General features: G+C 41.4%; 2 protein-coding genes across 6 annotated transcripts in view; one reads left to right on the top strand and one right to left on the bottom strand.

The window, feature by feature from the left end:
• LOC149313430 (meprin A subunit alpha-like) overlaps window positions 1-9,285 on the top strand; it is a 36,949-nt gene extending 27,664 nt beyond the window's left edge. The window contains exons 11-14 of the mRNA XM_089522352.1: window positions 130-603; window positions 4,778-4,951; window positions 6,419-6,611; window positions 9,114-9,285. Coding sequence (XP_089378478.1) covers window positions 130-603; window positions 4,778-4,951; window positions 6,419-6,611; window positions 9,114-9,285 — 1,013 coding nt within the window. The remainder of the gene's footprint in view (window positions 1-129; window positions 604-4,777; window positions 4,952-6,418; window positions 6,612-9,113) is intronic.
• Window positions 545-27,950, bottom strand: part of LOC149313429 (adhesion G protein-coupled receptor F5-like) — a 77,457-nt gene continuing 50,051 nt past the window's right edge. For 4 of the 5 annotated variants that reach the window (XM_089519095.1, XM_089519098.1, XM_089519097.1 and 1 more), the window contains exons 15-22: window positions 27,778-27,939; window positions 26,275-26,474; window positions 24,704-24,883; window positions 22,600-23,970; window positions 19,543-19,584; window positions 19,377-19,436; window positions 18,595-18,679; window positions 15,012-17,129 (exon numbers count right to left, since the gene is read on the bottom strand). In XM_089519095.1, coding sequence (XP_089375221.1) covers window positions 17,050-17,129; window positions 18,595-18,679; window positions 19,377-19,436; window positions 19,543-19,584; window positions 22,600-23,970; window positions 24,704-24,883; window positions 26,275-26,474; window positions 27,778-27,939 — 2,180 coding nt within the window. In that variant the 3' untranslated portion in view covers window positions 15,012-17,049. Of the gene's footprint in view, window positions 632-15,011; window positions 17,130-18,594; window positions 18,680-19,376; window positions 19,437-19,542; window positions 19,585-22,599; window positions 23,971-24,703; window positions 24,884-26,274; window positions 26,475-27,777; window positions 27,940-27,950 lie in introns of those variants that run through there. The other variant, XR_016280825.1, reaches the window with a different exon arrangement.

Genomic DNA, 27,950 nt, shown 5'->3' with positions numbered 1-27,950 from the left:
ATATTAAAAAGCAAATGAAATCTCTTTATCACTCTTGATATTAGAAAACTGGGTGCTGATGCTTAAACTAATGACTATAAACATGCTGACATTTCTCATATGTTATAATGTTTACATCTTCTTCCATAGGAGACAGTGACCATAACTGGAAAATTGTCCATGTGAATCTCAAATGCCAAAAAAAGTTCAGATTTCTCTTCCAAGGGGTAAAAGGCAATCCAGACGCTTCGGCTGGAGGAATTTATATTGATGACCTAACCCTGAGTGAAACCCAGTGCCCCAGAGGTGTATGGCTTATTCGCAACTTCTCTCAGTTGCTTACAACTGCTCCCGAGGGCTACTCCATGCACAGTCCTCGGTTCTATAGCCCTGAAGGTTATGGTTATAGCTTAACCTTGTCTCCCAGAGGGTTGAGAGATTCTGCCTTTGAAAACTATATACGGATTTCTTTTCATTTGGTCAGTGGTGAAAATGATGCTGTTCTTGAGTGGCCAGCTCTGCATAGGCAGGTTACCATCACAGTGCTCGACCAAAATCCCAATGTCAGGAAAAGGATGTCCTCAGAAAGGAGCTTCACAACAAATGAAAAACAGGTTTTCCGAGGTAGGTAGCAGTTCCTGGACAGCAATGACTATGCAGGAAAGAGGACAGAGTTAGGTCAGTACTTCAAAGTAGCTCCAAAGCAGAGTGTTACAGTAATCCACCTTCTCTATCATGTTAGACAGCCAAGTCCTCATTTCTCTCATTTCCAGAACTAGTAGTACTCTTGTCTATATATGTAAACTGAATACCAAAAAAAAACAAAACTGGATCATGGAACTCAAGGGTTTGCCATGACCTTAGTGATGTAAATCTTATTTCATTCTTGAATGAAAGAACAAATAATTTCAAAGCTCTTCTCTCTGCTGGCTGAAAGTATGAAAGGTTTTGAAACTTTCTAATAATTTTTGACCTTCCAGAATCCCCCCCCCCCAAAAAAAAAAAAGAATTGTTTGTGCAGAAAGCATAAAGTTTGGGGGCAAAGCCAACTTTGCACAAAAAAGGTATATTTTGTGAAAATACTCTGTTTTCTGGGGAAATATTGTACTGTGAAACCCCCCAACCCCCACCTCACAAGTTTATTCGTATGAACAAGATTTTTGTTAAACCCCTATTGTCCCTGAATGCAAAAAACCACAACACTATTGTGGGAGTTGGCTGTTTTCGGAAGTGTCAAGCCACCTTTTTTTAATTGAGAACAAGAAAATTTGTGAGCATTCTTTACATCCCTACACCCTCTTTTAGAGCACATTTAACATCTTCCTTAAACTAATTCAGTAGACCCAGCTCAGTCTTTCACTGTAAGGCTTCTTCCTCTTCTGTGTTGCTTAATTTGGTTTTATATTTAGAGGATACTTGTAAGACATCCTTAGGCCTGGTACAGATGGGCCAAAAGCGGCGTGGCAGCACCAATATTAGGGTTTGTGAGTGCGCAGCAACCGCACGCTCCTGAACCTTAGTACGTATGGACGGTGCTGTGTCAAGATGGCACCACCCACATGGTGCGTGTGTCCATGACGTGTCAAAATGGCATGGCACACAAGACACATCACTGCACCACCCCAGGGTGCAAATGGTACCTTGGTGGTGTCACAGGGAGAAACTCCATTTTAGAGCTCCTTTTTCCAGTAGATCGTTGTCGTGGCCATCCAGTTGCTGCCTCTGGCCTCCCCTTTCTCCTACTTTGTACCAGGCCTGAGTTAATTTGTTTTAAAAAATTAACCTTACACAGAGGGGCATCACTACAGCCTGCAAGGGTTGTGGATCACACTAGGTGACATCTCAGAGAGGATGTCATCCAGTGTGCTAATGGGAGAGAGTACCAAAGTTCTAGGTCCAAAGGCTTTGTTGACCAGGTGGGAAAGGAGGTCTCCTCCCTCTCCCCCAGGTCAGCAGCTCCATCAGACCCACAAAGGCTGTGGGGAGACAGAAGTGGATGCCAAATTCCCAGCTCTCCAGGTCTTGCAGCTTTGCTGATGGGGCAGGAACAGGAGTTTCCTCCCTGTCTCATTCAACCAGTAGCTGCTTCTCTTCAGTGGGGGTGATAGCCTGGTGACTCAACCAGGGAGCATGGAGGCAAGGAGGCAGGGAGAGAAGTCTCCCCTCCCCTGCCTGCCTTGGTACTGCCCAGTTGAGCTACCAAGCTACTCTTTGGCAATGCCACTGCTGCTGATAGGCTGCCTTTTGGGGGGTCATGGTGCCCCCAAATAGACAAACATTAGCAGCAGTGGTGGCGTAAACATGGAGGACTCCACCTCTGCCACCATCAATGCCCATGCCTATCTCTTCAGGGTGCTGTGCCCCCCCTCCCCGCCAAAGAAATAAGCCTTGGTGGAGGTGGCAGAAAAGTAGAGGACTTGGCCTGCCCACCCTTGCCATCACCAACGCTCATTTCTTGGAGTGCTGCAGACCTCCAAAAAGATCAGCATTCGCATCAGTGGGGTTGGAGGACCAAATGCTTCCTGTTCCTGGTGACAGGAACAGGAAGGACTCAGCAACTAAAATGGTGAAGGGTCTGGAAATTATGCCCTATGAGGAAAGACTTAGGGAGATGGGGATATTTAGCCTGGAGAAGAGAAGGTTAAGAGGTGATATGATAGCCCTGTTTAAATATTTGAAGGGATGTCCTGTTGAAGAGGGAGCAAGCTTGTTTTCTGCTGCTCCACAGACTAGAATGCGGAACAATGGATGCAAACTGCAGAAAAAGAGATTCCACCTCAACATTAGGAGGAACTTCCTGAGAGTAAGGGCTGTTTGACAGTGGAACAAACTCCCTCGGAGTTTGGTGAAGTCTCCTTCCTTAGAGGTCTTCAAACAGAGGCTGGATGGCCATCTGTCAGGGATGCTTTGATTTAGATTTCCTGCATGGCGGGGGGTTGGGTTGGATGGCCCTTGCAGTCTTTTCCAACTTTAAGATTCTATGATTTTATGACAATGAAATTGTCTCCAAGACCAATGAGGAATTTGCTAGACCTTGAAGATTTGGTTAAGTTTGACTTCCAGCAAATATCAGGATAGTTGAAGTCACCCATCACAACTACATCTCTCCTTTCTGAGTGTGAGGACACCTGTTCTAGAAAAGCATCATCCAATTCCTCCATCTGACTGGGGGATCTGTAGTACACTCCCACAATAACATCCCTGTTGTTTCCCTCACCTTTAATTTTTATCGAAATGCTCTCCACCTGGTTTCTAGGATTGATGTCTTGGATGTCTTCACTGGTGTAAATGTCCCTGACATATAAGGCTATTCCTCTTCCTTTCCTGTTAGAGGATACTCTAAGCAGTGTAGTTGCCATGGAATGTTATCACCATCAATATATAATGAGCTTTTGGTCTTCATACCTTGGGAATTACTGATATAGTCAAAATTAGGCATTTGATCTGAAAGCTGATAGCTGTGTGTATGTATGTGATTGTGTGTGTGTGTGTATACACCAGTCCTCAAGAAAGAAGACACAAAAGACTGTAGGAATATATGACAATAGTACTAATCTCACATGCAAGCAAAATAATGCTCAAAATTCTGCAGCATAGACTCCAACCATTTATTGAGAGAGAAATTCCAGAGGTGCGCACAGGATTCAGAAAAGGAAGAGGCACTAGGAACCATATTGCAAACATAAGATAGCCAATGGAGTGCACCAAAGAATTAAAAAAAAATCAGCATGTGTTTCATAGACTGCAACAAAGCATTTGACTGCACCGATCATGTAAAGCTCTGGAATGCAAGAAATAGAGTGGTTCCCAATAGAAAAAGGGATCAGGCAAAGCTGCATCCTATCACCCTACTTGTTTAAATTATATGCTGAAAACATAATAAGAAAATATGAATTAGAATCAGAAAAAGGAGGAGTGAAGATAGGAAGAAGGAACATTAGTAACCTAAGATATGTGGACGATACCATAATATTAGCAGAAGGCATTAAGGAAGTGGAAAGTTAGTAAAAAAGGTCAAAAATGAAAGTGCAAAGGTAGGTCTGATGCTGAACATAAGGAAAACAAAAGAACGACCACAGGGGTGAAAACATACAAATTCAATCTAGACAAGGAAGAAATTGAAATAAGTTTTTGAAATCCCCATATCTAGGATCAAACATTGACCAGAATGGAGACTGCCGTCAAGAAATATGAAGAAGACTGGGAATGGGTAGGACAGCTATGAAAGAACTAGAAAAAATACTGACAAGCAAAAACATACAACTGAGCACTAAAGCCAGAATCGTTCAGGCCATTGTATTTCCAATTGCAATGTATGGATGCGAGAGCTGGATAGTGAAGGAAGCAGGCAGAAAGAAAATTATTTGAAATGTGGTGCTGGAGAAGAGTACTTGGGATACTTAGGATACGATGGACAGCCAAGAAGACAAACAAATGGGTTCTTGAACAGATCAGATCAGACCTCTCCTTGGAAGCAAAGATAACCAAGTTGAGACTATAGTACTTTGGAAACATAATGAGAAGGCAAGGGTCACTAGAAAAAACAATAATGCTAGGAAAGGTAGAGGGTAGAAGAAAGAGAAGAAGACCACAGACAATATGAATAGACTCAATCGGGGGGGGGGGGAGTATGGGTAAGGGCTTGCAGGACCTGGGCAAGAAAGTGGAGGATAGGGATTCTTGGAGATGTCTCATCCACAGGGTCACCATGAATCAAGATTGACTCTAGGGCAGCTAACAACAATAACGATGTACAGAGCACAAATAGTATTATTATATATTCTGGATCATTTTGCAGAAAAAAATAATTCTTCCAGATGGGGAAAACCATCTCTTCTTGGAAAATTAGATACTTCATGCAACTGTACTCGGAGTGGAGGCTGGGGATGGAGTAAATTTATCTCACATGCACAACTAAAGAGAAGGGATTATCTGAAAAATGATGACCTTATTATCTTTGCAGAATTTGAAGGTATGCAAATGTCTTTATAAAATGGACTAATTCCTCCTCCCCACCTTGATCTGCTCCATCTCTCCATGTGTGCAATGGCAGCCAGAATATGTCTGGGCAAACCCCCATATGTTGGTGGGGGTCTGCCAGGGAGCTCCCAGTTGCTTCCAGTTGTGCAGTTGAGGAGAAGGTGGAGACAAAGGAACAGCCTCCCACCCACCCCATTCCCTGACATATTCTGGGGTGAAGGTTGGTGCTCTACTAGCAAGCTTCCTGAGTCTTGGCTGTTCACTTCTTTCTCTTTCTCTTTCTCTGTCTATATGTGTATGTGTGTATCTATTACTGGAGACCCAGCATGGCATAGTGGTTTGAGTGTTGGACTATGAATCTGGAGACCAGGGTTTGATTCCCGGCTTGGCCATGAAACCCACTGGGTCACACTCTCTCAGCCTTAGGAGATGGCAATGGCAAACCTCCTATGAATCTTGCCAAGAAACCCCCATGATAGGTTCACCTTAGGGTTGCCGTAAGTCAGAAACATCTTGAAAGAACCTAACAACAACAAATTCCTGGTGTGTCGAAGGGGGTGCTGGTGGTCATAAAAGTATTTCATAATTTTCTTATTTTCAATGCAGCATTTTTTTTAAAAAAAATCTTTGAGCCATATTGCTCAACATATTATCAGTGTTCAATTCAATGTGGAATCAAAGGCTTTCATGGCCGGCATCCATAGTTTTTTGTGGAGTTTTTGGGGCCATGTTCTAGAAAAGTTTTCTTCCTGATGTTTCGCCAGCATCTGTGGCTGGCATCTTCAGAGAATACTTGCCTGGAAAAGAGTTGGGTATATATTTTATATATATGTGTCACCCTGGGAAAGGAGAAGTGATTTGCATGTATATTGTTTGTTGCTAATGGCAGGCCTCAGGGTGGGAGGATATGCAAAGGCAGATTAATGTCTGCTTGATTAGTGCTCGTTGTCTGCTGGGAAGCCCCTGACCCATTTCTCATTTGCATTTGTTGAGTCTTCATTTATTTTAGCCCAGCCTACTTAAGGTTGTGGTGGTAACTATCAACATCATCAGTTTATATCCCACCTTTTCCATAGCAAATTAGGGTAGTCAAAAGTTTACATTAAAAATAACCCTTTTAAAAACACAAATTACAAATGCATATAAACATCAATCATAGATGTTTGACAAAATGTGGTAAGAATACAAAACAAAAACTGAGAAATATAAAATAACAAACATAAAACACATGTTTTGCAAAGCAGATACCAATCAAGATGTTTTAAATAGTATTGAAAGGATGTTTCTTATAGATTTCTAAGATGTGTTGTTTTTGTTGTAGCTTCTTCTTAATATGTCCAACAAAATTAAGTAATTTGGTGCTTTAAAATGTGGGGTACAAGCTTTTGTTTCATTTTTAAAAAATTCAACATATTTGTCACAGCTGTTTGGATGAGCCTTGTCTCTCTTTTTGAATAAGATTTAACACATCTCAGGAAGACAGAACATTTGCTCCCACAAATGTGGCCCATTGGTGAAAAAAATCCTCTGGGATGGAAGAAGAAGTCAGCCCATCTGAAAGACTGGCAGCCCTACCCAACAGAACATTGTGACCAAAATCCTTGTCAGAATGAGGGTGTCTGTACAAATATCAAAGGAAAGACGAGCTGCAGGTATCTAGTGTGATTTTTGTGTGCCATCTCCCCACCCGTATTTGCAGGTGACAGTAGTACATAATGAACTAACAGGCCTATAGACTGATGACTGTCACACTAAAGGCACCAGATACATCTGATCTTGGAAGCTAAGCCGAGTCAGTCTTAGTAAGTACTTGGATGGAGACCTCCAATGATTACCTGGTGCTGTAGGCTGTATTTCAAAGGAAGGAACTGGCAAAACCACTTCTCAGTATTCCAGTCAACAGGCAGCTTGAAGGCACATACAGAAACACACACCAGTACTACTATTACTACTACAACTGCAACTACATATTAATAGTATTAGTATTATTAGGCCAGTTCTTACAGTCTTTGGCGTGTTACAGACCGCCCCTTTGGGGCGGCCTGTAGGTGCGCCTTTTCCCGGTGTATCGGGGCCTCAGCGGCCAGAATGGCAGCCGCTGAGGCCCTGATCCGCCGCTTTCCGGGCCGCGGGGAAGCGGCAAAAGGCCACTTCCCCACAGCCTGGAAAGGGGTGTCCTTGGGGCTTCAAGCCCCAAGGACACCCCAACGGCAGCGGGGACTTCCAGAAAGGGGCCGCTCAGCCCCTTTCTGATTTGCGTTGCTGGTGCAGCCTTCACACAGCTGCGTCAGCGACGCAAACCAGGAAGAAGCACTGTTTCAGAGCTCCTTCCTGCTCCGCCAAAAGGGCACATTAAGCACCCTCGCGCGGTGCAATGGTGTCACATCCGTGCTGCCTCGTTTGGAGGTGGTGCGTTTGTGACGCCATCATGGCGGCGGCCGTGTGGAACGACCACCGCCATTTTGTGCGCGCGGAGCACGTGCTAGGGTTAGGGGGTGCGCCCCTTCCTAACCCTAGTATGCGCTCCGCGCGTACTTTAATAGTAGTCTGTAACCCGCCATTATGTAACAAATAACAACTTAGGGCATGGCACATGCAAAAGAATTTTCAATAACGTTTCTTTTTTTTTGTATGAACATGGCATGGTGATTGGGAACTCAGAAACTGGTAACTGTTTGGGTGTGAATAGAGTGCATAACTCCACTCTTTCCATACTTGTTTTAATTTTTCATAGACATTAGTTGTCTACAAAGTGGTCTGATGCTCTGGCTCCTGGGTTCCTCCAGTCAGCTGGGATGGGATGCAACAACAATGACATTTTAAGATGGCTTTTAATTTGTAATTACTACAAAGGAATGTGTGCATAATTTATTTTTTAAAAAAGTTTTGTATGCGTTTTAAATAGAATCATAGAATTTAATTAAATAATTTTATATTGTTTCAAATGTGATGGTTTTAATTGTTTTAAAAGTTTATTGTTAGGTTTTAAGTGATTTTATTCTGTGGGCAGCCTTGGATCCTGTTCCAGGAAAAAGGCAGCATGTAAATAAATAAATAGTACTTAGGCAGGTAATGGGAACATCTTCAGTTACACTGATGCATTTTCCTCTCTCCCATTATTATGGTAAAGCATAGGTGTATCTCGGTAATCTCAACAGTGTTTGAAGTCTCCATTGCATTGTATTGTTTTACTAGGTCAGTTCTTACAACTGTTGTGTAATAGGTAATTCACATTGACAATGGTATGTCTTGATTAAATGGGAGCTTAAGTCCTTCTTTATTTATAACTAGCAGCAGTATACTCAGCTCTCCTTCTACCTTTTCATGGCCTTCTTGGACTGAATAGGTAGTAGGACTATCTCTCTCCCAGTTTAAACAGTCCAAGGGCCCTGCTGAAGAAATGCAGAGCTGCCAAGGAACTCTCTGGAGAAATGAATGTCTCAGGCCTGCCACCTAGTAACTGAAGAAGGTACTGCATGCTAATGGCGAATTTAGATGAATAAAAATTAATCAGTTTTTAAAGCAAAATATACATGTTTATGGATTTACCTTAAACCATGTTATCAGTGCCTTTAGAAGCATATGAGTAACTTCACTACTTGCACTGAACTGTCCCCTACTATTCAACTATTGCCATGCTCTTAATGGCAACTCAGCACTGAAGCTCTGTTATTGGAATGCTCATGGCCTTTGAAGCAAATACACAGAGGTAATGGCTACCATGCTACTCAGTACATGGAAACAGGTACTGTATAGGTCATAGCTAATCTATATGTATTTATAATGATAGGTAGCATGGGAATCATGCTTACTATATTGAATACCTTTGGCAGGGTGGTTTGTGTTCATGTTTTAGTTTTGTAGTGACAGATACATAGATAGTGCTGTACAAATAAAAATAAGTAATGATAACGTCACATGGAATTTTTTATTGTCAGGCTTTAAAAACAAATAGTGATAAAAATGTCTGACCTATCATTAAAGAACAACAGTAGCTCCAAACTGGCAAGAGCGCCTGAGCTCACTTTTTAATGTTGTCTTTGGGCCATCTTCAGAAAAGCCTCTTGAGAAGTTATTTTCCATTTGAGCTGTTGTACATTTTCTGTTAGAGGAGAAACCAGACTCCATCACTGATTTCCTCCTTTCCCTTCTAGGTGTGCTACAAACAAAATCTTCTTTTACACAGGCGTGAGATGTCAGGTAGCACATGTCAACTGGAGCATCCTTGGCTTGCTGATTGGTGGAGCTGCTGGAACCATTGTACTCATTATAGTATCTGTCTCTATCGTAACTAAGGCCATTTTTCAGAGTGTGGCTTCAAGATGATTTCATGTTACTTTATGCGTTTGTATGAACCAGAAATTTTGCCTTTCTTCTTTCTTTCATGACCTTGAGGATGCCTTGCCTCTTGCTCTTAGGCTGGCAATAATAATAATAATAATAATAATAATAATAATAATCTTAAACTGAATTCCTCTGTACCAGGAGTGAGAACTGAGAGATTGCTGATCTGCAACATCCAGCACTTCTTGCCTTTGACTGTTCTGTCTACGGCTTATGGAAGGTGTAGTGCAACAATATTTGGAGGACTGTATGATGGATACACATACACACACACGCATATGTAAGAGCAGGTTCCACTTAACTCAGTGGGGCTTATTTTTGAGGCAATATGTCACTGTACTAGATTATTTATATCATGCAGCTCTTTTCCATGAGGACTGTCCAGTTATTCCTTTGTATCCTCCTTTCACCTACATTTTTTGGCACCTTTTCTTTGCAAGTGTTTTTACAAGGGAATTTAACAGGAAAAAGGAGTGACTGGTGAGAATGCCATCTAGGTTTCTGTATAAAATAGCAGGGTGTGTGTGACAGATCCCCTCTCCAAGGTGGCCCCCCAGTTCCAACTCTTGAGCGCCTGTCAATCGCCTTGCGCGTGCCCCCAGACTGAGTACTTGGCCTCAAGGTGATCATATGTGAACCAGTGGATGTATTGTTCTGTGGGTTCACTGTGGTATATGTGACCAGACTCTCCATCAAACTTAATAGGAATATCTAGAGACAGTTGTAAAAATGAGACTAAAGTACAGTGGACCCTTGATTTCCCCCGAGGGCTGGTTCCAGGAACACTGTGGATACCAAAATCGATGAATGCTCAAGTCCTGTTAAATATAATGGCATACTAAATTGGTGTTCCTTGTATAAAATGGCAAAATCAAAATTTCCTTCTTGGAATTTCATTTTTAAAAAAAATATTTTCAAGCCATGGGTAGTTGACTCCATGTATAGAGAACCTGTGGCTATGGAGGGCTGACTGTAGAAGTTTCTTAAGACACATTAACCTGTGAACCATTTAATCTTTTGCAGCTCCACAAACCCGTATTCAGTCCCCCCTTGCCCACTGACAGACCTATCCCTTTTTCTCCCTGTCTCTAGGCCACCTTTCGCCATCTGACTTCCCTCACAGACAAGTCTGTTTTGCATCTCCTGCCACCAGTCCCTCCTTCACAGAATCCCCTGAGCTGTGCTTGGCTGTTTCTAACCAGGCTTGCCCAACTTCTCCTTCACAAAGGGTTATATACTGTAGGTCTTACTTACTGTCACTGCCACTTTTGAAACACTAACCTGAAGCCTTTCCTGCTAAGGGGCTAGCTGCAGACATGCATTACATTTGTAATATAATATGTGGTGAACTGTTTTCACCAACTGTCAAAGGAATGGAAATGTTTAAAAGTAACTGAGAACTGAGGACAAAGAACATCCATAAGAGGAATAGTTTCCTTTCTTAAAAGATACTCAGGCCTTTTGGTTGTTATCATCTAAAACGTGGATTTATTTCTGGTTTTGTTATTTTAAAAATATACCTGTTACACAACTATGATTCTTCTTGTACATTTCTGGACTTTATAATGTGAGTGTGCCCTACAAGATCTTTTAGGCAGCTCAGAGATAAGAACTTTGAAAATTACATTGCACTCCAGTGGACACCCTGGCGTTCCAGTCTGAAGCAGGACATCATGTTTCATGTACACCTCCAGACAGGAACAGGATGAGAAGCTACTGAGCAGTGTCCATGGACACCTGCTCCTGCTCATTTCCAGTTACAGAAACCTCTGGCTCCCTTCAGTTTACTTTGTATGGCTTAAGGAATAAAATAAAGCAACTCTATTGCTTTTCCCCAGGTATATTTTCTAATACTGTTACTAAAGCTAAAGATTTCACTTTACTGACGTCTCACTTTCATCAGTTTTTAAGAATGCATGTTGAACCACAATCCTATGACTAATGCAGCTATGCTGATAAAGTAAAGGCACAAACCTAGGATGAAGGGAGTGAGCAGCTGTGAATCTTTTAGAACTGTTCACAGGTTGCCACTTGTCACTGAGAGCCTGCATTGGGAGACAGGCAAAACTATGTTGCCTCTCCCCTCTCACCCCCTCCTGGATTCACCTTCTGGCTGCCAGTGGAGAATGGGGAACATCAATGGTGGTGCAGTGGTTAAATGCCTGTAATGCAGCCACTCACTCAAAAACCATAAGTTTTTGCGAGTTCAATACCAGTGAAAGGGCTCAAGCTTGACTTAGGCTTGCATCCTTCTGAGGCCACTCAAATGAGTACCCAGATGGTTGGGGGCAATTAGCTTACAGTTGTAAACTGCTTAGACACTGCTAGTTCGGTATGAAACAGTATATAAATGAAGCTGGCTGTTTTTTTTATGTGCCTAATAGCCAGATGCAGTACAATTACATCATTTGCCAGGACCGCTGGCAATCATTTCAAATTACAAATTGCTGGCGGTCATTCCAAATAGCTCCAAAAGACTGAAGATCCATGATCTAATCAAAATCAGTAGGAGTCTCACAGCCAATCCAACTGATATTTACATCCCAACTGACACAAATGTCATTTGTTCCCCTTTGTATTTTTGACATCACTTGACATTTGGTCCTATATTAAATTTCTCTATGAAGAGAGAAGATGCTGGCCAGAAACCTGTATCAGTTACTAGGCTAAATATACTTAACTATGGGGCTATACAGATTGCCCCTAAGGGATGGCATGCAACCGGCCCTTTTCTGGCCAGATTGGATGCAGCACCAGAGGTGTGTCATGATGGCACACACCATGTGGACCGGCACATGCCAAAATGGTGCAATGAGGTGGAGTTAATAATAATAATAATTTGTTTTATTTATATACCGCTATTCCAAAGATCATAGCGGTGAACATCAAGTAAGCTAATTAGCAAGTAAGCTAATTTGCCCCCAACAGTCTGGGTACTCATTTTAGCGCATCCAGCATGATAATGCTGCACCCTGACTCCGCCCACAGGCCAGCTCTTTCTACCAGTCTGTATAGGGCCAAAGTATACTTCTGCTATGAATACTACAGCTGTGCTGATTAAAGCAAGGACACAAACCTGAGATGTAGGGAGTGGAGAGCTGTGGATTCCAAAGTTAAGTACCGTATATTTAACTAAGTAATCTCTCCTGGCCCAGTCCCTGCCCTCATCATACCTGACAGAAGCATCATTTACCCACACTCCAATCCCTGGTACAATGGATCTCCTTCACTCTAGGCAGCTGATCCCAGGTAAAGTAGGTGGGGGTAGTTATTATAATGGCGATAATGTCACAATCATTACTAAGTAGTGATTGTAAATACAGAACAGTTACCTAGACTTACCCATCCATACCTGTTTTGTATTCACAATCACTACTTTTGTCTTGACTGTGACACTACTGCCAGAATAATAACTTCACACACACACATAAACATTTTAGTAGACATCAGCTACATGGGGAAATCTATTCTGCTGACAACTGGATCATGAGTGAATATTTCCACCAGGTTTTGGTTACTTAAGTAACCAAATTTCCATTAGGAGAGGTTACTTATATAAGTAGTTGATACAGAATTCTGGCTGTTGTTTTATATTTTTCTGCAACCTTAAGTGAGGTTGGATGAAGAGCTATGTGGCAGATAGTCTTGCAAACAGGACTTACCAGAAAGATCATAAGGTCATAATTAATAGTTCAAAGAAAATATTAGCCCAACGTATGTCTGCTGTGAAAAACGAAATATCTTTGTTAGGAATCATTAGGAAGAAGCCAACACCAAAATTGACCATTGTTGCAGTCTGTAGAGCACCCCCACCAAGACAGGTGTGTATGTATGTATGTTCTAAATGGATTATGTTTTACTCTCTAGCTAAAAACAGGTAAGTTTAGCTGGGAAGGCCTCTCCTAGTAACCAGCAGCCATTCCCAGTAGGCAATTCAAAAATAATGATCAAATTATTGGACATGATTGAATATCCATAGCGAAGGCTCTGTTTTTCCCAATATGACATTCTGTAGCAGGCAACACAATGCATTATGCACAGGGAATGGTACTGACATGGAATAAACTTTTAGGATAAGGTTGATCAGTTCAGTACTTCTGTGATGTCTCTCTTACCTGAGTGGTTGTCTGAGACATTAATGCTTTTTGTTAAGGAAAGTACTAGCTAATGAGCCTTAAGAAGTCCAGATGGACAGGCTTTGTTTTTGAGGTTCCTTTCCACTAGAGCAGTGGTTCTCACTGTGGGTTGCGACCCCTTTGGGGGTTGAATGACCCTTTCACAAGGGTTGCCTAAGACCATTAGAAAACACATATTTCTGATAGTCTTAGGCATATTTCCAATGGTCTTAGACAAATAAGCTTATGGTTGGGGGTCACCACAACATGAGGAACTGCATTACAGGGTTGCATCATTAAGAAGGTTGAGAACCACTGTTCTAGGGGACCTTAAGGGTCCTTCCCTAACATAAATCCACTAAAAAGATCCCAGATTCCCAAGCTTCTGGGGGCATCCATTATCAACCAAGGCTGCTGAAATCACTCTCTCAGACTCACCTGAAACTGGGATTTTGGCAAGAGAATGCTGTTATCTTATTCTTTTCTAAAAAGCATTGGTCTGGCATAGAGAAACTCATTTAGCTTGTCTACTTGATCTTTACACTGTTCCAACCAAGAGTGTAACACTTTACAGCTTCTCCCAAGAAGTTCCAAGAGGACCAATGAGAAGCAATCTTTACCACTGGTAAAGGGGGGATCCAGACTGGTGGCTCCATGCCGCCCGACTTTGCCCCTTGTCGGTGCCACGGTAACTGCACGGCATGGCACAGATGCACTTGCGCGCCATTATGCCACCGCTTCCGGCAAGTGCCATTTGGTGTGTGGACACCCGTGCATCATCATTGTGTGCCCCATGTGGGCAGGGCAATGGCAAGACGGTGCACAGACGCTGCTAGTAGGGCTGGGTGAATATGGACGCCCAGCCCTCTGGAGCCCTAAAATCGGCTCCAGGCCAGCACTTTGCACCAGTCTGTACTGGGCCAAAGTCCCTATTTTGGGGAGTAGTTTCCTTGCAGTTCCCCCCAATATGTCCCCTTTTTATCTGGTGTGTGTGCAAACCATGTGTGCATGGATTAGGGGAAGTATTATATTACCTTTACTTTTTGAACTCTTTTTTTATTGTGAGCCATGATAAAAACTGCAGGCTGCTTAACTCTGAACCCCCACAGCTTTGCAAATTTGAGTTTGCAAATTTGAGTTAGCATTTCCACATCCTAAAGCAACTATGCTCTATTAGCTACTTATTTGTGTTTTACATCTACTTCTTGTCATACTACCGGATTCCTCAATGAAACTGTTGTGTATGTAGTGGGACCTCACCATCCAAGAATTTGAACACCTGCAGACTGCAAGCCCATTGTCCCAAATGGCGGTGCAGGCGTGCAGCCATGCTTGGGGCTGTATGCATGTTGCGCTACCATTAGGAACAACGGGACTTGATGTCATGGTTTTTTCATATCCGCAGTGGTGGTCTGGAATGGCTCCCCCGTGGATACAAAAGTCCAACTGTATTTTCATTCTTGCATGTTCAATAGCATTCTCCCTTTTAGATAATTCTGTGTGGACATGGGTTACTGACTTCAATTTGTGTGAGACACATGACTGCCAAGGTCACAAGAACCTGTAAAACATAATTGGCTTTTTGACTAATTCTTAATACTATGATGAGAGATTGGAACCTAAATTTTATGTCATGTTTAGCTTTAACAAATGAAACAGTGGAAATCAAGGGGTGAAAGTACTTATGAGGGGCGACAGGGGTGCCAAAGTATTTCTCACCTAGGGTGGCCAAATACCTAGAGCCAGCCCTGGGGTGAGCTCCTGACACTTGTCCCAATTTCTGCCAACCCAGCAGTTCAAAAGATGCAAATGCAAGTAGATAAATAGGTACCACTTCAATGGGAAGGTAACAGCATTCAGTGCAGCCATGCTGGGCCACATGAACACCAGAGCAGTCCTTGGACAACGCTGGCTCTTTAGCTTAGAAATGGAGATGAGCACTGCCCCTCCAGTCAGTTACAACTAGACATTCATGTCAAGGGACTACCTTTACTTTACCTTTATGAGTTCATGCATGTGCTCTGAGAGCATACCTAGTATCAACATAGCATAACACTCTTATACAAATCCTTGGTACAACCATACTTGGAATTTACAGTTCTGGTCACCACACTTGAAAAAAAATACAGCCGGCCCTCGCCTTACGTGGGGGATCCGTTCCGGACCCCCCTGTGTAAGGCGAATTTCGCCTATGCTCAAGCCCCATTGGAAACAATGGGGCTCGTGCACGGCGGCGCACAGGCACACAGGCACGCACTCCAATTCAATTGAATGGGACGTGCCTCCCCTTCCACCCCGCGTGCTCCCCGCGGCTTGAGCGCGTACGCTCAAGACCGCGTAAAGCGCGCCTGCGTATGACGCGGGTGCACTGTAGTATGAAGCTGAAAAATGCATAGAAAAGAGTAACCAAACATAATCAAGGAACTGGAGCAAAAATCCCTTGTAAGGAAATACTACGAAGTTAGCTTAGATAACAATCATGTAGAAAACTATGTGGTGTTTTCCCATTCACAGTGGGTATGGAGATTCCCCACATTTTAATTACAATATTGAAACCTAGTAATCATATATTAAAGATAAATGAGGAGAGATTTAGTGTAGATTAAAAACTGAAACTGTGGAGCTTGCTACCACAAGATATAATGGTGGCTGCTGATTTTGACAACTTTAAACGAGAATTAGAAAAACTGATGGCTATTAAGGCTATCATTGGATAGGCTATAAGTTAAGATAAAAGAACCACAACTGCTTAACCAAAGTGTGAACTTTAAATAGTCACAAAATCCATATTTCTTTTAATAAAAAGAATGTTCAAACGATGGTGGGGCACTGCCAAGGACAGGGCATTGTGCAAGCATTTTTTTTATTAAGGACCATCATAAATATATCTTTATATTAAATACCCTTCACTTTAGTAAAGCAAGCAGTGTAACTGGGAGAAAAAATCAGAGAATACAAAAATAAAGTGCTTTGGATTGTATAGAGAACAGTGCACACGACTGACAGATAACTGGCTCTGATTCACATAAATTCCAAGCTGGTATGTACATGCTGAAATGAGGATCGTGATGTGGGCTGCAGTCCCCTACCCTATCTTGAGAATAATTTCCATTGAACAGAGGTTTAGCTCTGAGCTAACATGCATAGGTTTCACTGGCAGTTGCCTTAAATATTAAGAAAACAAATATGCAAATGCCTCAACTCAACATGTAAATAATAGTTATGTAAAACCATATGTCTGTCTGGGTGTATATTTTGGTATAACTGAGGTATGTATCCCCCACTCACAAAACCCCCAGCTGGGATAACCAGATGTAATGCGTAACTATCAATCCATTCCTACAACTGGATCAGAGAACAAACCTGCATTGAAAGATTACCAATACTCTGGTTCATAGAGGACATCCAACATCTTAGAGCACTGGAGTGTGCTCCACTGGATTTTCTCTTACATAAAAATAGAACTGAAAGGAGTCTTCAGTGCATCACATAGTACATTGAGAAAATAATATATTCAGTTAACAAATCATAGTTCTTTATAGCCTATGAAAAGTCAAATATTTCATATCTACTTCTTCTTGTTGCTTGATCTGCAATCTGTATCTTTGAACCCTTTCAGGGATGAATGTGTTCATGTCAACAAAGAATATGCCTTTGACGTATTTTCAGAAGATGAAGATGCTGATTCTGTAGAAGAAACTTGGTATTTTCCTGCAGAAGAAAAGGCAAGATTCTATTTTACAAGTTGTGCTCAGTTATTGTAAATATACGAAATGAATGTGCCTTTCTCATTTGGGATATTCTAATACATGAATATTAAAGTGCCCAGGGCTAGACCAAATCAAATTATAATAAAGGTTGAGTCTCCCTTATTAGAAATGCCTAGGGCCAGATTTTGCGTACTTTGGGATTTTGGAATATTTGCCTGTGGCCTTCTTCTGCATTGTGAACAAATGACTAAGAGCGCTGTCTCTGTTGCCACCTCCAGCTCAAAGGTAGAAGTAGATGACTGGAGGACTCCCCCAAGATCTCTTGTACAGTAATGGGGCTCCTGGGAGCTGAAGTCTAAAATACCTGGAAAACCAAAGTTTGGGAATCTGTGGTATAGGTAATAGGTAGATCATATGGATATAAAACAAAGTCTGACCAAACAGTATCAATAAAACCTCATGGAAAACCCATTAACAGAACCATAATACAAGTTTATGCTTCAACTAGATAGGCAGAAGAGGAAGAAATTGAAAGATTCACTTGTGGAGTCCAGAGGAAATTGATCAGGTACCAAAACAGGACATGTTGGTAATCTTAGGTGATTGGAATGCAAAGTAGGAAACAAAGCAAAACCAAACATTGTAGGAGAATTTGGCCTAGGATCAAGAAATGAAGCAGCAGATTGACTGACTGACTGAATTTGGTAGGGCAAACACTTTGTTCATCAAACACATACTCTTCAAGCAACTAAAGCCATGACTACATAAACTGATATCACCTGCTGGCCAATATAGAAATCAAATAGACTATATAAATGGAAGCAAAAGATGGAGAAATTCCATTCTCTCTGCAAAAACAAGACTGGGAGCAGATTGTGTCTCAGACCATGAACTGTTAATATAAAAACTTAAAGCTAAAGAAACCAAAACAACCAATACAACCTGAAGAATATCACTTTAAAATGTAAAAATAATTAAAAAAAACAGATGTTCACTATTAAGTCTCATTGACCAGGAAACGAAAGAATTATTGACTGAAGCTGGGAACATTGTCATTCAAGGAACAATGCAAAAAGGCAATATCTCTAGCCAAAAAGAAAGGAAAACCTCAACAATGGGAACTTCCGTTATTGGAGAAATGGCTGCTCCACAAACGCTTTGATGATGGGAGAGGAGCGGGACACCTCAATGGCAAATCACGGGAGGAAAGCATGATTGGCTATCACATCCATGCACTTTACAGATGATATAGACATGTTTCAGGGATGTTTCAGGGACGTTAAGGCTCCATGTGATAATCGCCACAGAATCACCCTAAGATGAAGTTGACTTGAAGGCAGTTAACAACAACAACAATGGATACAATGAACTAGTTGGCCTTATGCTGTGTGTATTTGAAACCCAGTCTATGAGAGATACCAAAAATTACACAACAATATTGGATGTAAAGGCTTCTTATTACATACCTGCTTTGCCAAACAAGTTGTTTAAAGTTTTTGAAAATGGAGAACTGATGGAAAGCATAGGAGCTGACATGCCCTGGGATGTTGACTGCAAGATGAAAATGCATATTAATAAAAAAATAGTATTTTCACCAGAACTTAGGTTTTGTTATTTTTATTTATCATATTCTTGGAATACTATATAGACACGACTTGGAGCCCATACAGAAAGATCAAAATAAAGCTGCTTCGGGTCAGTTTGGAGGTATACTGTTTAAATTATGCATGCATCCAAAGAGGCTGGAAGCCACGCCAAAGCCATGGCAGCTTTGGCAAAGCTTCTCTTAAAATGCATGTGTCATTTAAACAGCACACCTCCAAAGTGACCCGCAGCAGCTTTATTTTGGCCTGTCTGTATAGGCCCTTAATTAGGAATCACCCTTACCCAGATCAATGAGACCTATTTTCAAATGCACATGGATGGATGTTTCCTCTTAATCTGATTATTCCAATAAGCAATACAGAAAAATATAAAACTCTACTCATGTTTTTACTTGCAAATGGTGTTGTGCAAACACATTGGTCTAGAGCAGGAGTGGGACTTATGTGGTCCTCTAGACTTCAATTCTCAACATTCCTTACCATGGTCCATGCTAGATAAACTGCTGGGATTTGAAGTTCAGTAACATCTGAACATGATTTCCTCTCCATGAAAGATAGCTTTTTAATGAGTAGATGACATTTTCTGCAATCACAAGTAGGATATCTGGGCCCAACCTTTCCTTCATATCTACATAGGATATTACCTTTGAGTGTTGTAAACTCCATCTGGAAAGGGAAAATTTATTCATCACAGCCTCTCGTACCTGCATGATTGAAACAAGAAAAATTAAAGCTATTATCAAGTTATATTTACAACTTAACTTAATCAAATTAAAAATAGAAAACTGGGTATTGTATTTATCTTCCTACCTTTCTATCCCAGAGAGTTCCACAGAGGAAAATGAATAATCCCTGAAAAATATTTGCAGATTAGAATTATATACAACACCCTAGATAATTATGTACAAACAGATCCAAACACATAATTCTAGACAGAGGAAGAATAGCATTTCTTAATTCTGCCACATTAAAAAAATAGGAACAATGGATTTGTATTTTAGAGGGGGGAAATGAGCAAGATTTGAATCACACTGCAGGGATTACAAACTCATACTGATGCTGCAGCAGGATTAGTCTCAAGAATAAGAGGCCAGGGACAGAATCCTATTGGAATATGAGTTTGTTAACACGCAGAAAGTGGAGCAAAGAATGGGAAATGGGAAACATACTGATGCATTCTACTGCTCCTAAATAGTCTTACAGGTTTTCTGTATCTCTGCAAAGTAGTTATACAGAACAGGTGTAGGTATTCTTTCCCCCCAGCAAGGGACATGTTCTCTTGAAGCCAATGACCCTTCCCATTCTGAAGGAAATCTGAGCAAGCAGTCCAACGGAGTGGCCTTTCCCATGCCCAGAGAGTGCTGTGCTGACTTGCTCTCTATCCACATTTACTGATTTACAAGAAAAGGAGAGAGGATAGAGAGATACATTGCTCTGTATTCCTCTCTATCCACAGCAGTGACAAGCCCACACTTGGTGTCACTTGGTGTGTGGGGGCCTTGGGGGGGATTAGAGCGGTACGTGTCGCCCCATCTCATGGGGGGGGGCAGATGGCCCAACTGGGTGTCACCCGTCTTCTGGGGTGTCACCCAGGAGATTATGACATGGGAGAGGAAAGCATCCTTCTCCCATGCTTAATTTGTGTTCTTAGTGCGATTGGGGGAAAAGTTATCACACCCCTGCTCGCTTATCCTGTTCTTCTACCATCAGTAAACAGTAATGGACCCATCATTGTGTATTAATGGAAGTTCCCATTAATACCCAGTGATGTGTCCATTAATGTTTACAGATAGAAGAACAGTATAAGTGCATGGGTGTGTGATAAGCTTCCCCCCAATAGCACTAATAACACAAATTAAGCATGGGAGAAGGACACTTTCCTCTCCCATGTGATAATCTCCCCAGTGTGGACTGCACCACTGCAACCCCCCCCCCTCTTGTGGTACCACAGAAAGCTTTACTTTTTGTTGTTTCCAAACATTTTACAGAGGTTGTTAGGCTGCTCCCCATTGCCAATACAGCTGATAACAGGTAAACAGCTTTCGAAACTGTACAACCCAGCAGAGCTTGGTCAGCCAAATATCTATATGTCCCTTTTTAAAAAAGGAAAACATGGGGGGGGGGGGAGAACACCCTGATCCACAAGCAACATGCATTAAACAGTGAGGAACCAAGAAGGCAAATAAACCACAAAGTGAATACAAATATCAAAATGACGTGAGAAATGAGTAGGCTCAAAAGCTTTAACAATAAAGCCAGAACAAAAATTTAATAACACAATAACAAAAATAAACAAAGAGCCTGTAAGAATGAAAAGCTTAAAGCAAGAAACACCAGAACATATAGTAGGAACAACATTGTCTTTAATAGTGTTCCAGTGAGTGTTGCTGGTCTCTACACAGTAACAGCTAAAAGCTGGAAGGCAGCCTCCACACTGTTTATTCACCAGGCCAATGTTTCAACGCCTATAGTCTTCTTCAGTGGCTAGGACCATGAGGTGCTAAGAAGCCTGAGAGGAATATTGTGATATGAAGCCTTTTTATACATTTATAATTCTAATTCATATGTGGCATCTTGTACAGTGCGCCAGCGTCATACGCGGGTACACTATATGCGGCTTTCAGCATACACTGAAAGCTGCACGAGCCCCATTCACTTAAATGGGGCTTGAGCATGCATGGAAATTGCTTTATGTGGGGGAGTCTGGAACACATCCCCCATGTAAAGCAAGGGCGCACTGTAGTAACAAGCATGAGTGTAAGAAGGAAAGTCAAAATATATTTTATTGACCTGTTGCTGCTGAATTACTTTGCTACAGCCACAGGAGATTATCAGATGGGGGGGGGGGGGGTAATGACAGTAGAAGGATGGAAGGAAAGAGCCATGCTCCTGTCCTTATTTCATGATCACATGAAGATTATCAGACACGTGGCACTTATCCCGTGATTATCCCGTCAATGAAGAGGAATTGTCCAGTTACTTTAACAGGTTATCCCATTATTAAGAAATGGAGTTAAATGATGGGACAATTCCTCTTCATTGACGGGATAATCACAGGATAATCGTGACATCATCTGATAATCTTTGCACAAGGACAGGAGCATCGCACTTCACTCCTGTCCTTCTTCTGTCACTACCCTCTGTCTGATAATCTTCATAGTCATCGAAACTGAGAATACCTTTGGGTAGAAATGTGTCCGGCCTGGTGAATAACAGCACAGAGGCATGCCAGGAAGGGAGGGGTTAATGGGCAGGGGACAGATCATGCCCGCCCCTTTGCTCTCTGCTTGTCAGCCAAAGCCATAGCCATGGAGGGTGTTCTCCTGGGAACACCCCATTAGATGGTGTACTTTTGACAGCTTATGCTCTTCTGTGCTACTGTGCTAGCTTGTTTTCTGCTGCTCCAGAGACTAGGACCTGGAGCAATGAATGCAAGCCTCAAAATTAGGAGGAACTTCCTGACAGTTCCACCTCAACATTAGGAGGAACTTCCTGACAGTAAGGGCTGTTCAATAGTGGAACACACTCCCTGGGAGTGTAGTGGAGTCTCCTTCCTTAGAGGTCTTTAAACAGAGGCTGGATGGCCATCTGTCAGGAATGCTTTGATTTAAATTTCTTGTGTGGCAGGGGGTTGGACTGGATGGCCCTTGCGGTCTCTTCCAATTCTATGATTCTGTGATTCTCACTATGGGACTGGAAATTCAGTGATCCTACTGAACATAATCATATGAAAAAAACAACCCAACAACTGTGCAAATCACTTACCCCCCCCCCCAAAAAAAGGTATGACATAGTAAAATTATTGAGAGATACCAAGACACATATTTTTTATCTTGTACATATAGCAAATAGCTGGTACCTACTTACCTGAAAAGCATTAAAAATTGTAAATAATAAGTGGAATATGCTTGGGCTTTCTGGAAAAACTGTGGCAAGACCAAATCCCCACGTAAGGCCTAACAGTGGTGTCAGAACACCAATACTCTTGGTGATACGATACAAAGATTTCTTTTCTTCGCTTACTGATTTTTCTCCAATGGATCGTCTTGATATTTTTACTATAACAACAATGGTAACAATAGCATTAATAGCAACAATGACCATAGCTGGAATAACTAAGGCCAAGAGAGCTCTGCTGTCTTCCCAGTTGAGTAAGCAGATATTTTTCTTTATGTAAGAGCCATGTGAAATAGTACTGGCTATTGTGATAACTGATATACCTAGAGGACAAAGATATCCCAAGCAAAAGCCTACAGTTTTCATGATAGTTTTGCTTGCATTATGTAAAATAAAGACCAGATGGTAGAAGAGCATTAGGCCCAAAGTGAGCATCCAGAAGAAGACACAGAGGTAGAAATAGTGAATGAAGAATGTTGCTGCTGTGCAGATCTGCTGATCCACTTCATAATTTTGGTCATGCATTGCTGCAACAACAAGGAACCAAATATCTGCAATTAAGAGAGAAATGGCAATATTCAAAATACAGACATGACGCATGTAGGATATCCTTGTTTTGGTCACTGATTTCCACACGACAAGTTCGATTCCAATGCAGGCCACTAGGCTCAGTATAGAAATACCCAAGCCAATGTATGTCAAGTAAGTCAATGTATCACTTGTGTTTTCATGGCTGGGAGACATCAAGATGGAGAATGAAGTTAGGTGATTACAAGAGCAAATCACATCATCTCCATTCTCTTTGCTTTCACACCCAGTATCATCCCAGCCTCCTCCATCTGCTGATAAGGTAAAATTCCAAAAGACACAGCGTGGATTTCTCAGGGTTTTTTCACGCTTTGTAAATGTCATATTGATCTGGAAATCTTCCTTTAGTTTGCAGCGATCACTCACTACAGTTGAGAGAACCAAACCATTTACTACTAATTCTTCTGTCTTACTGTTCTCGGCAATGATATGGTCCAAAGCTGAGTAAGCCACACTGATGATGGTGAAAACTGATGTCCCATTTTTAAGTTTTGTTTCATCGATTAGCACACTGCCCCTGAGACTTGAGGATGTGGAAAATGTAAAACTCTTGTTATAGTCTTCTTTTTGCTCAATGACTGCTCCTGCAAGCTGAATGTTGCCATATCTGACTAGAGGGATTGTGTTGTTGATAGGTTGGAGGGACCTTGAAAATTGCTCCACTGAACCTAGTAGATGTGAGCTCCCATTCTTAAAATCGTTCCACGTTTCGGTTGGAGTGCTGATAATGATATCTACTGTGGACAAAAAATTCTGTAATAGTGAGAGAATAAATGTATTATTTCAGTTAAGTAACCGCATTAGGAATGTACATTTTAAAAAAATAGTGCCTCCCTGTCAGTTTACACAAATCCACCAAATCTATCAGGAAACAGATGGTTTATGTTCTCCTCATATTTCTGGTGTTTTTTGTTTGTTTGTTTGTTTCCAGTGCACTCCTGTGGGATGCATGCAGCCTCCCTGAATGTGCCAACCCACCTCAAATGCCCCCTTCCCCGAAATTTAATCTACAGAAATTTGTAGGGGAAGCGTGTGCGTGATTTGCAATTTAAATCCTCAAACCAATTTCAGGCAACAAAATTCCTTTTAAAAAATTGGAAATCCACTTCCTGTTTCCCAAAATGGGCTTTTCTGGTCTAAAATGTCCCAGGAGATTAAATTATATTTAAATTGTAATTCAAGTCTCTCCCCGCAACCCCAGGTTACTATTATAGGGGGAAGATGAACAACTTTCAACCCCCCCAGCATAGTCATTAGAGAGTTGTCTTAAAAATTGGAAACCTCTATCCAACAGCATGATAGCAAGCTCCAGTACAAATAAAATTGCATAGACCTAGGATCTCTTCCAGCAACCCCCATTCTTATATTCGTACCATCTTCTATTACCAGCTGTACCAGAACTTGTTTGTGCATTTTAACTTCTAATATTGGTGCTAACCTTCTCTGAGTACAGGTGGAAAGAAGAAAAACCTGATTTTTAACTCACCTCCACTGTTGTCTGCTTTGCATATACTGGAATGACTGAAACCAAATTCAAGATTTCAACAACTGCTTTCAAGTTTGCAACTGAAGTGTTTATATTCTGCTGTTCCTTTTTGACAATTGCATTCAGATGTTCAAGATATGTGGGCAAATTCTTCACTGATTCAGGACTGGACACCAAAGACTAGAGTTAAAATTAAATGTATTAGAAACAGCATAAACTGCACTCCAGATGGATAGTCAGTTAAATTTTTTTTAATGTTTATAGATTTCTTTGACTAATTGGAAGAAGTCATAAATTATAGTTTCTAGAAGCAGCTTCTAGAAGATAGGATAAATGGCATACAGGTATACCTCAGTTAATGAAGTAGATGTGTTCCTAGGCATGACTTCTTTAATAGAAAATTTGGTACCAGAGGCAGAAATAACATAAAAAGAGTAAGAATAGGTTCCTGCACTACAAAAGAGAATGTGTATCAGTAAATGTTTTATCTAAAATTAACAATATACACATAGAAATGAAACAACCAGGTCAGGTAATGCTTGCATAATCAAACAAAAACACGTTGAACTTTCACTTGAAAGCTCCTTCCAAAATGCATCCAGGGCTGACTTTTTCTTTCACCAGCCTCCACGTTTCTTATGATATCCATTTGAGTAGGCAAACTTGTACATCTTTGCTACTTTGGGGGTAGGTGGTGAGGAAGACATCTCTGATCTCTCACTTTTTTTCTGTACTTTGCTGCTCACACATGTTCAAAAAGAGATTCTGTGGGCAGCTACTCTTTACTTTGCCAGCTTTAGGCAGGTACACACAACGACAGTAGCATCAGTAGAATCAGTGGCCCCACCAAGGTTGGTGTCATCCAGAGCGGTAACTCATGGTGTCTCCTCCCACTGACCTATTCCTATACCGCACCATACAGAATTCTTGGTAATGTTTTTTGCACTAATGTTATTAAAAATTATAATTCCCATATATCAGTGAATGTAATGGTAATAGTTGTGACATAAACAACTAGCACAATTAAAATTATACTTTTAAATTATAATATCAAACCCAGAGCCTAAATGTATTTACATAGACGTAGTTTCATGTTCCTAAAGTGAGAATTTAGTAAAATGTGATGTTTTAATATATATATATTAAACATTGATATATCAATTAAAAAACACCTGGGGCCTCTCCTTTCTGCTCCCATTGAGTCTCACCCTACTCACATAATCTCTTCAGCATTTTAAAGGGACAGAGGCGAATGTCCCAGCCTGTTTCTCCGTCACCCTCTCTTAGGGCGTCACCTGGTGTGATCTGCACTCCCAACATTCCCTTAATGATGCCACTGGGTAGACTCATTTTCTTTCTTAGCTCCAGCTTTGCTGTATTGTTTATTGCAGCCAAGCTGCTGCCAACCAACATTAAAAGTCTGTGTTTTCCCAGTCCCCCGATACCAATGCTGCCAAAAAAACGTTTAGCTAAACAGAGGTAAAGCGAGGCTGGGCAGGCATACAAAAGACTATGCTAACAAGTAAGCAAACAAACCAAAACAGAGGGTCAAAACCAAGAGATCTTCTTACCTCAGCAGAAGCAAGAAGGTTATTAATTGGGATAGTTAGGCAGCTGTTTCTAGCGACAGTCCATTTTGTATTGTCACACTTATAGGTAATGTTTCCTCTGATGACATTGCTTTTCTCCTGTGACTGCAAGCATGGCTTAGTAATCAGAGCTCCACTCTTTCCTATACCAATAGCTGAAGAGCTACATGCTAGATTCTTTACTGTACAAGAAAGAGAGAGATAGAAAGATGCTATATCTATTCTCCTGATACATCCTAATACCAGCAGTGTGTTAAAAGCAACATGTGCACACTGCTGGAAGTGCAACAATGCTCTACCCTTAAAGAGATAAAGCCTCAGATTGGGCAGTAGTTAGATATTTTGAGTGACCTGTAGTGAACTCCCTCTCTGTCTACCTATCTTGACCCTTCTGTGATGTAAACTGATGCTCTCAGGAAAACTTCCTCTCCTCCTTTCACCTTCTCTTTTCTCGCAGGCCATGCTAGAGATGTAGGTAGATTAGAATAGCTCCCTAAGCAGCTTTCCTATTTTAAGATGGAGTTCATATAATAAAGACTTAGGGGCTGTACAGACGGCCCCTTTTAGCACCAGATCGGGGCCACGGCAACCGCATGCCATGGCCCCAATCTCTCCTTTCTGCACTGTGGAAAGGGTACTAAAGCTGCTGGCACCACGGCTTTTCGGCGCTCCTTTGGCACTGCATCATGTAGATGCAGCATCAGAGGAGTGCTGTGACACTGCCTGCACAGTGCAGCATGGGGTGTCACGCCGGATTGGGGGCATAGTTGGGCCATGTGTCATGTGGACACCACACCCCGACTCTGCCCCCAGGCTGGCCTTAATGTACACCCTCTGTGTTTGTTCTCTGAGCCACTGATGCCTTTGCTCCTTAGTCAGATCCTGTGTGCCGTTGCACGGCACTAATTTCTAATACACACAAAAATCTCCAGCTCTTCAATTTCCAGTGTACGCAAGCAAACATTCTCTGGGGAAGAAGAAAGGCTTCAATGCAGGGGTGGGCATCTTTTTGCCCCTGAAAGTCACATGCAACAAGGGGGGAAGGTAGACATAGAGTCTCCATGCACACACATACAGTATAACCCTCAGTGCACAAGCCTGGGAAAGTTTAAACTTTCTTTCCTTATATGCTGAGATCATTTTTGCACTTCTCCTCCAGAATAAATCAGGTACACAATTTAAATGAGGAAGGCTGCCCATGGGAATTATTCTTCAATTACGCTTCGTTCTGCATTCATATTATTATTGATTATTATACCATTATATTATCAATAAAAATATAAAATATTAAATATATTGCTCCTTTCCATAACTTTGTGGCATGTGACAGGAACAGATGCAAAGAAAAAGCAATAAATGTAATGATTTTGCTTGACTCACATAATAAGCAAACAATTTCAATAATAAGCATATTTGACTATTGAGATCTGCAAATCTGGGATGTAACAATAAAATCACACATAATAATTCTATTCCTTCCCTTACCTGGTACAAGATTTAGGGTCATTGGTGCGCTTTTAATACTTCCATCAATTTGATTAGTGAACTCACAAAACACCTCAAAAGCATGTTTAATGGTACTGCAGGAAGCATCTTTGACCATTAGTGTGTAGTAGTAGCAGTAGAGGCTGCCTTCTTTTCTAATCTCTGTAGAGGAA

Source organism: Sceloporus occidentalis, unplaced genomic scaffold (assembly GCF_023333645.1).
Source record: "Sceloporus occidentalis isolate IW3139 unplaced genomic scaffold, rSceOcc1.0.p SCAF_4, whole genome shotgun sequence".
Lineage (NCBI taxonomy): Eukaryota > Metazoa > Chordata > Lepidosauria > Squamata > Phrynosomatidae > Sceloporus > Sceloporus occidentalis.
This window is presented reverse-complemented; position numbering and strand designations above follow the sequence as displayed.